A 9,712-nucleotide genomic window follows, 5' to 3' on the forward strand; every position below is an offset into this window, starting at 1 on the left:
GCATTGCTGAATCCCAAGCGATGCCTCAACTCCTGAGCTCTCTTATCTGAGACCTTAGTCTCCAAGAGAAAAACTAAGGCCGGGCGATGTAACCTAATCAGGTCACAGATTTCACGAACTATCTCCGGTTGCCCAATTCCGCGACAGTTCAGGCAGAGAATATTCATTGGTTCCGGCGGTCATCCTCAAGGGATGCCGCCGATCCTGCTGTACCATCGATCACAACAATACTCTGTATCCCCACACCACTACATCCTTGAGACAAAGAAAACTCTGTCACATTGTTCACTCTAGTTACTTTGATCAGAATTCTTGCCATAATTCTATTATCAGTATCCTGCCCACAACGAACAAAGAAGCATGTATTAATATTATTTGAGCTTTTCCAGAAACCCCATTTTGTATTCCGCTGGATCTTCTTCCATGTACTTGTTAACAAACTTTGAAACTGCACTTTAACTGTATGTTTAACAGACAACCAAAATCCTCCTGGATCTGGCTCCTCTTCCACCGGGACTCCATGAACAAAGCGATAACTGGATATGTTTGTATCCGAAAACATGCACGCACATATCCAATCCAGTTCTTTTGTATTGCAAAACATAAATTGTTGAATTCCCAGGTCAGCATTAGCACACAGTTGAAGAAGGCACTGCCCCTCTGAACCAACGCCAACTGCAGCATCATTCATCCCCAAATCCACTTGCCCCTCTGCTGCTTTAGAATCAGACCCAGCCAGAGGCTTATTTCCATGACATCGCCCAGTAATATCAATCTCAGGAGCAGCTAGCTGAGCTCCATTCAGTACAAGTGTCGTCGTGCCAACCTGCAGGGGAAGAGGAATTTCCCGCGACGAGCACAACCCTCGTTCCGAAGACCCACCAGAATCCAGTAATGAATCCGCCTTAATTCGCATCAACTCGAGATATCTTGACGGATCCCTCGACTTGCGAATGATCTGCATCGCCCTCGCCTTGAAACATTCCATCTCTGCCAAATCCACACCTAGGCGCCCTCCCGTCTTCCCGGGAAAAGCAGTAAGGCTCTCACCGGATAGCTTCATCGACAACATGCTCCAACCAGAAAAAGAAAGGGATGACCGAGGGGATTGAATAGAAAACCACGAGGAAGAATAAATCAGGATTATTGGGACAGAGTAGATGACTTAGAAGTAGGATTACGAGACAGATAACAGAGGAAGGAAGACCAATACATGAGAAAGGGAAAGAGATAGAGGGGGAATCTAGAGGAAAACCAGATCAGAAGAGAAGATAGCTGAGGGGAGAAGGGATCAGGGGAAACCGGGAAGGGAAGCACGGCATAGACGCCAGTCGCCGGCAAATCGCCCAAATCGCCACTAGGCACTGTAGCACCATCGCCCAGATAACGACCTCATCAGCCTTTCCTAATCATGAATCATGGCACGTAATGACTGGCCGGCCAGCCAGGGAGCTATTAAACTCAATAATTTTACTTAGAACATACTAGAATAAAAGAGAGGTTTGTGAAGTTTTCACTGTCCTTGCTTTGTGAACATAAGTCTTACCTCAGTTGAGTATTGGTTTGGAAGTTTGGAAATAAAGGTGTGCACATTAGCTGTTTTTGCTGCTTCAGTGACCTCTTCATCAGTTGCACTCATTTTGCCAATTCTCAAATTATCAGAAATAGTACCAGAAAAGAGTGATGGTTCTTGAGACACTGAACCTATATTTCTCCTCAGGGACTTCAGATCAAGTTCCTTCATGTTTTGACCGTCAATTAATATGTCACCTGCATTCCACACCGTATTACAAACACAAGTAAAATCTGAAAATTTTACATTCTACACATCATTTGAATTTTCCTTTTTTTTGCAACAATTGGTTCTGTTTGACATGTCAACATATTATTTAACTTTTGGTGTAGAATATAATATGATTGTTTTCTTTTTCCACTGCAAAATCTTGCAATAACATTTCGCATTCTAAAAACGATCTTCTCCTTAATTCCTCTATTCTGGCATCATGTTGCGTTTGTGACAACTTAAGTATGTTCAAAGGGTTTGACCATTAGGAAAATATCAAAAAATTAGTTTTTCTTTTATTAAAAAAACAAAAGATAATATAAATTAAGAAAAGGTAAATTAAAATACTGGAAATATGGGAAAATGATGGATCACTTTTGAACCAGTAAGAAAATTTAGTAATATTTTATAACAGGATATACTTAAGATGTTGCGAAAAAGGTTAAGTTTTTTCTAAATTTTTACACTAGGATTTCTCATCAGAATATTTGCACTATGGAAACATATCAATATTTCTAAAGTTTATGGGACCCTTAAAATTTACCCGTTGTAAACTATTTAATTTATTTTTACATCTTTGCTTCAGAAATTAAAATTATTCAATGGCTCACTATTTGTTTTGAATTTTATCTGTTCTTCTTGATTTACAATTTCTAAGTTTATAATGATTTCTGGTATTTCTCTCCGCTCATCTATTTTTCTTAATGATCAAACCCCTTTAACCACATGGAAGTGGCAGAAACAAAATGGGGTATGATAGAACAAGTGGCACAACAGAGGACACCATTTTCATAGCAAAAGGGGGATTGCAAGAGTTCCCCGTGACAAAAGATACTTTTGCAACTTTATTATGTCAAGAATGCAGTCTGAAGTCGTAAAATCAAGCACTGCTGAATACAGCCCAGCAAACTATATGAAGTTTATACACACCTCGGCTAAAGTTTGTGCGGTGTTAGGTATATGTCCTAGACGTGTACCTGACATAGCGTCGTAGAACCTCTGAACCAAAGAAATCACAGTGCTCTTCCCACATCCACTACTCCCGACAAGAGCCACAATTTTGCCTGCCGGTACAGCCAGTGAGAAACCTTGGAGAATTGGATTATCTTCACGGGATGGATATGTGAAATGCACCTCTCGTATTTCAATGTCACCAATGACCTTCTCCAATATTCTTCCATTTGATCCAGAACTTATCACTGGATTTCTTTTGATAACCTTAAACACTTCTTTACCAGCAGCTTTTGCTTGACTGAAGATCTGAAGGTCTGGAGCTGCATTTGAGAGATATCTGAAATCACAGATAACAAAAATATCAGCACTGATTACTCCGCAGGATAATTATTTTGGATGAATAGTAATTTGGGATAACCATGCCAGTATGATATATTGCTAGAAAGATAGTTCTCAGTATTACATTGCACCGGAGAGGATGTTAATAACAGCCGCAATTGTCTCACCCGCTTTCGCGGATCTTCTAGTTACTGCTACTGCTCCAACATAGATTGTCAGTGAGTACGAACAGAAAGTTACAATCTGTAACATTCCCAAACCTAGTCCTTTTATGAATGCCTCTTTCTTGCTTAACTTGTATTGCTTGTCCATGCATTTCACAAAGGATTTCATCGCCGAGTTTTCTCCAACAAATGAGAAGACAGTCTTGATATGTGAAAGAGTCTGCACAAATATATGTTTTATAATATACATTTAATATGGTAACCTGCTTATTTCTAACAAAACTGTCATTGTGTAGGTACCTGTTCCACAACAGTGGTTGTTTCAGAGACCAAAGCTATCCTTGTCATCGACATGCCAATCATTGTTTTAGCATATGTTGCTCCAACCACAAGAAGCATCGGAACAACTAACACAGAGAGCATACCCACCTCCCAGCAGCACACAAAAGCAACAATGACAGCGACTAGGAATGTGGAGAAATTAGAAATAAAGTGACCCATCTGAGAAAAATAAGTAAGATACTGTTCATAATTTGTTACCATAAAACAATCTTTTTTGCTTCTCTTTGGATTAACAAACATACAGTGAATGCTATAACATGCAAACTGATACCTTCTCTCCAATTGCATCTTTTATGACGCTCATGTGATTAGTTGTTCCGGCCATGATGTTCGCGGTGGTTAAGTCGGTGTCAAAAGCTCCGACATCTTGACTGAGTACTGATCCCAGATATGCCATCTGCATGCGTGTCATTTGTCTCTGACTTGTGTACATCCAACATGTAATTTCTGCAGCACAGGGACATTGTGGCAGAAACGTAAGACAGTTTATTTCAATATATACTGATGCCATTTCATATTATTTGTGTTTCCATCACGTGGTGTTTTCTTGTTCATGCACGAAGAGTTAAATAAGAGAAGTAGTTAAATAGAGATTGGTGCTATTATGAAATTCCCCGCTTTTATCATCATAAAGATTGTTTTCTGTGCCCATTTCTTTGGTTTGTGATGTGCTGCTGTTCTTCTGAACTTCACATAATATTTTATGCCAAGCTATTGTCAGGTGGCTACTATAAGATGTTTGATTGGGGCATCAACACAAAATAATAAAATTCTAACCAGCTTCAAGGGTTCACAACTTCTCCTTTTAGACCAATTCTGGTAACCAGTAAAATCACTGAAATTTCAAATTCAGCCGAACCACCTAAATTTTTTTAATTGACCAAAATTTGAGTTATATTTCAATCTGCCCGAAATTGGTTATCACTGAAAATTTTAACGGGCCGCTGAAATCAGCTAGAATTTCCATAATTTCATGAAAACTAGCTTTTGAAGAATCCTCTCAATTCAGCATTTTGGCCTAATTTCAACTCAAAGTTGCTTGGTACCAAGTTTCTCAAACCGAGGATTACATGTAGGCCATACTTGCATGCAACTTTGCAAATAGTGCCATACAGAGGGTGACTTAGGCCCCACTGAAATTGACTGACACCTGGATGTTACGCACATTTTGTATTTTATAAATAAGAACTTATATTCATATACAGAAGTTTCCACTGTAACTAGGATTCATGTTTCTTTTGTGCCAATGTTCATTACCTCAAATACTATACAATAAGCATGCACTTATATTGTGCTACCATGTTGACTTGAAGTAATTCTACTATTCTTCAGTACTCTCATAACTGTGAAATAGTTTAGCTCATCATAATTAAGTAATACCATCAACTTTCATGATTTTGTTTACACTGGGTAAACTAGCAAAGTTAGAAGAGGTGTACTCACCAATCATTCCAGCAGGAAGTGTAATAATTGCCAAGGACCACATATATGGAAGTAACTACAAATCAGAACAAGAATATACACCGTCAGTGACATAGCCAACAGCTTTCTTAACCTTAATAAAATCAAACAAAAACACTTCACAAAATCTAATGATGTCTTATATCATGGCCTTGAATATTTTGGAAAGAAAATTAACCTTAGTAAGTTGATGGACAATTGCCTCCCGATTGCCTATGTTGTCCCCAAACATATCGACAGCTTTGCCAAGTATGTAATATGACATTGCAGGTGCCATGCCGTGTACGAAGGACCCAATTGTCCCTGATACCATGAGCAGCCAATCTAGCGCATCGGCGTAGCAAAGCAGGCCGAAGAATGGGAACGGTTCATCAGCAACTGCTATTTCTGGTGGTGTGCTTTTCTTGTCATCCTCGTGTTTGAAGGATTCGACGGGGCAGTCCTTTTCTTCCATAATGCCTTTGTTCTTGTGAGTCTTGCACTAGTTTGCAGAAGAGTAGCAGAAAGACAAGTGATATATAGTAACCGATAGCTTGGTTCCAGATACAAGGTAGGACAAAACCCTGTTACTCTCAAGGTTTATATGTTGAGCTGCTACAGCATGAAACCAGATAACATTAGTTATTTCCCTAAATGAACATGAGCATGATGTATCAGCCTTAGCAGTTGCCGTTCTCAGTTGGAACTATTTTTGCTGGCACAGCATGGCAACCATCAAGCTGTTACGCAATACTTTTTGTTTGAAGCGACATGTGGCACTTGAATTTATTGACTGTAAGCTGCACCACTGTAAAATACAAAGCATGGATCTTTTGCTGCTGTAACCATCTTTGTTTTCATCAACGAATTTTGTAAGAGTCAAGAAAACAAAACTACTGCCTAGGATCTTACTTCAGATTCCCCTAACCCTACCAATTAAACACATTTTTGCCTCCTGATATGATGGCTTAATGAGATCAGGATGATTTCATTTAAATAATAGGTTAAAGAGTGCTCACATAATCAAGATTGCTGACTGGGAATATCTGGTGCATAATTTGGGGCATAATTTGAGCATATATAGTTTACTGCTGCATTTTTGTCCAAGAAGAAAAAACTTAACCATTGCATATGTTCTCTGAACTTTATGCCCATTTTTCATCAGGACATAACAAAAACCAACCCCTTCCGTACTCCGATAGCAGGTGGTTTGCTCAGATTTTCTGAACAATATCACAATCTTCTGCAACTAGCTTGTCCAGGTCCAGAAGGACAGTTGGAAGCAACAAAAAAAATATAATTTTTTAGCCAAATAGCAATGTTTCATTCATCTGGGCTCACCAGAACATCTTCAGACGTGCAGGCAGACTACACATCCTAAACATGACATGGTCCATGCCTTGATAGATCCATAAAGAACTTGCCACCAAGGACATATGTTGTCTTGACTGAATCAACTGTTATATATTAAAAAGAAGTATACTACCTGTAGTTATTTTGGATGAATCAGCTGTCTGCGCAGAAATTGCCGTCCCCTTTGTTCGTTCTTAAGTTGTTAATTCCAGCCCCCATGAGCTTCAAACTTCCCCACATCAAACCTCTTTCATTGCACAGATGTTGATATATGATGTCTGTGGTTACACCGACTGGGCATTTTGTTGAGAAGGAACACATCCAAAGAAGAATCATTCTCAAGGAAATTACAAGGTGCTACAGAATCAAGAGTTTTAACAACATAAACGAACGAATACACTTGATACAAATGTTTCATGTGAAAGTGCCAGCGTCAGATTCTCTACAGTGTGAGGCAAGTTCCTCCCAGTGAACCACAGAATGCAAACAATGCATCACACAGAATGCTAAAAAACTGTTCAGCATAATGCTGCTCAGGAAACAACTTCTGTACACACTTACACAAACAATTCTTGGCCAAAGTCATTTTGCAAGTGCGACATGCCAGTGCAACTGTCAAGATTCTAGCATGGAAAGTAACGTGAAGCTGCTGCACCTGCTCATTTCTAGACAAGATTCAGCCAAAGCTATCTTCCTGTCTGCGGTTGTGTCTTGGTTAGATGTTACATGTGTTGAAGGTCAGTGGCAGGAAACGTTATTCGTTCCGTAACTTATGCGCTGAAGGCTTGTGTCCAGCATATCTGTCATCCATTTCTGTGGCCCGCCATCATCTCCAATGACATTGTACGCATAGGACGACAGCCCAACATCCTCACCACATGAGCTTGCCTTCCCTAACTTGTATAACCTTTCTGTTCTAGACAATACTACAAGGTTGGAAAATGTTGAGAAACTATTGCCAACAAACACATCCGCTCTTGCGCATACCTCAAAGTCGATGGCAGACTTTATAAGGTAAGGCTGTTTCTCGTATATGTCAGTAACTCCAAGTTTCTTCTTCTCATAAGCAACCATACCAACTCTCCAACCACTGGTTACTGAATCATCTTCTAGAAGGCTGTCGGCTACTGCAAGATAAACTACAACCGGGCGACGTAGGTCAGTGATCTGTGAGACCTTATGAATGATCTCTCCTTTGCTGCTGCAAATTTCCTTTAAATTGGACCGCTGCTCCCACTTCTTGCAATGAATCATCCAATCTTTCTCTATTCTCATGTGAACAGCAATGTACTGCACAGGAAGATTTTTCAAACCATCTATCCTCTTCTTATTATGAGAAACGGCAGCATCATGTCTTGCTTTTTTCCCTGCATCTTTAATCTTGGATATGACCCTGACAACTTCAGTTTCTATCTCAGGAGCTACAGCAAGGCAATCGAAGATCCTGGCATAGTCTTTCACTGGCCAATGATCAGGCCACAGAAATGGATGCTTCCCAGTGACATGAATCACTTCAAAGCCATCGGCCTCCCCCAATCTGGATTGTTGCAGTTGATCCAAATCTCTCTCCACTGTCCACCTCCTACCACTGCCCTTTTGAAGTTTGAAAGGCTCGGTACGATTTGAAACTTCTGAATACCGAGCTACCCTTACAAACCCATGACAGCGGGCATTGAACTTATTAAGGTCAAATACCTTGTCGAAAGCAATAGGCTGCAGCAAGTCAACCTCTTTGTAGAAAAGCGAAGCACTCAGACTTGGCATGAGTAGAGAACGGTTCATGAATTTTGCCGTCAAGCATGCTCTGGCAAATGCAATTTTCTGATTGTTCAATCCCCATATAATCTGCGGGACCTCAACAAACTTGCCTTTCCTAACTCCAGGGAACAAGTCAAGGGTTGGTGAGTCATAAAAACTCTTCTCGGACGAGCTGATGGCAAGAAAAGGGGAGATAATTGCTCTCAATACAATAAGGCCAATCACTATGAGAAGGCACTTGCAAATGATAAGCCTCGCCGGCAAGCTAATGTGCTTGAGATGCTTAAGGTCTTGTAGGATGTTCATTGAAACAGTTCTTTAATTCCTTCTCATTCTACCAGGTCATTTTTTCCATCACCCAACAGAACTACAGACTGTGCTGCAGTATAATGGAATCAATATCCAAACACGCGTGGATGGCTTCACCAGTTCTTCCTGAGCTATGAGTAAATCAGGTTTCAAGCTCGGGCAAACATACTCCTCGAACCCTTCCGTTAACAGTTTAGTACATGCTCCACCAGAGAGACTGCAAATACAATAGAAGGGAAACAAAGACATAATGCAGAGTTATTATACTGCCACACTTTATGCAATTTAATAAATCTACTAAGTGGCTCCACAAAGAACATTTTTTCACTGCATTCACTCACATAGATGAACAGTCTCGACAGCAAAATGTTAACCAAAACTAACCACAAAGAAATATATTTTTACGAATTCACATATAATAGGATGCACATTAAGTTTGCATAAGATACCCTGGTGTGGACACGCCTAGAGTCCCATGGTTCACATCAGTTACGGACGCAGAACCAAATGTCAGGAATTATCCTATACGAATTCCAACAGGGGAGGAGCCCCGTGGATTTTATAAAGGAGAAATTGCAGGTATATGGTGGTGTCTACAGCAAAGTAATACTCATCATAAATGTAACAGTCCTAACCCAACAGCTTCTGTATATCCAAGTTTCCATTATCGAATTTCATCATCTCACATGGAAATCAAACAAGCTAGCCCTGCTGACAAACGGGAGCTTCACTAAAATGAATGAAACAAAAAATATGCTCACTGGTCACTGCTCAGAAACATGAATGACAGCAAAGCTCTACAACTTGAGCAGAAAACACACCTTCTTACTTGGTCTTCTGAGTCACTTGTGTTCACCGAAGCTCTGCAACTGTGCACTGCTGTCCCCCAAATCGCTGCCCTCGGCCGGACCTCGAATGAGCCAGATGCTTCACCTCACCTCCACACCAAATCGCATCTGCAGCCGGCAAGCACGGCTCTGCCTCCGCCGCCGCCGCAAGCGCCCAGCCCTCTCTACAAGGCCCCCCGTTCCTCCCTCCTCCGCTACCCCGGGAGGCCCGATCCAGGCAGTAAGAGTGATTCGATCTAGCGCAGAGGGTAGGAGGAGGAGAGGGCCAAACGCTCGACGTGGTTCCGGTCGTCGGAGGCAGATCGCCACCGGAAGGGGGGAAGAAATTCGGGAAGGGGAAAAACACCAAGCCGGTAGGTCAAGGGGAGAGCGTGCACGTGCCCGGAGCGGTTGACGTGCTCTGACCATTGGGCCCAGCTTGC

General features: G+C 41.1%; 2 protein-coding genes across 3 annotated transcripts; both read right to left on the reverse strand.

Annotated features, from left to right (window-relative positions):
• Positions 1 to 1,433: 1,433 nt before the first annotated feature.
• LOC125531223 (ABC transporter B family member 11-like) lies at positions 1,434 to 6,582 on the reverse strand. The gene is made up of 7 exons (XM_048695629.1): positions 5,222 to 6,582; positions 5,026 to 5,080; positions 3,854 to 4,029; positions 3,541 to 3,741; positions 3,201 to 3,460; positions 2,761 to 3,074; positions 1,434 to 1,770 (listed from the first exon to the last, which is right to left on the reverse strand). Exons 1-7 carry the CDS (start codon positions 5,495 to 5,497, stop codon positions 1,514 to 1,516), a joined length of 1,539 nt encoding a protein of 512 aa, XP_048551586.1. The 5' UTR covers positions 5,498 to 6,582; the 3' UTR covers positions 1,434 to 1,513.
• A 148-nt stretch (positions 6,583 to 6,730) lies between these two features.
• On the reverse strand, positions 6,731 to 9,697 carry LOC125531224 (O-fucosyltransferase 23). Of its 2 annotated transcripts, none has more exons than XM_048695631.1 (2): positions 9,272 to 9,697; positions 6,731 to 8,659 (listed from the first exon to the last, which is right to left on the reverse strand). In XM_048695631.1, the coding sequence occupies exon 2, from the start codon at positions 8,437 to 8,439 to the stop codon at positions 7,114 to 7,116; it is 1,326 nt and encodes a 441-aa protein (XP_048551588.1). In that variant the 5' UTR covers positions 8,440 to 8,659; positions 9,272 to 9,697; the 3' UTR covers positions 6,731 to 7,113. The 2 variants fall into 2 exon arrangements, with proteins under 2 accessions (XP_048551588.1, XP_048551587.1); XM_048695630.1 differs by having other exon boundaries at positions 9,264 to 9,697.
• Between the last annotated feature and the right edge of the window lie 15 nt (positions 9,698 to 9,712).

This window comes from Triticum urartu, unplaced genomic scaffold (assembly GCF_003073215.2).
Source record: "Triticum urartu cultivar G1812 unplaced genomic scaffold, Tu2.1 TuUngrouped_contig_6890, whole genome shotgun sequence".
Lineage (NCBI taxonomy): Eukaryota > Viridiplantae > Streptophyta > Magnoliopsida > Poales > Poaceae > Triticum > Triticum urartu.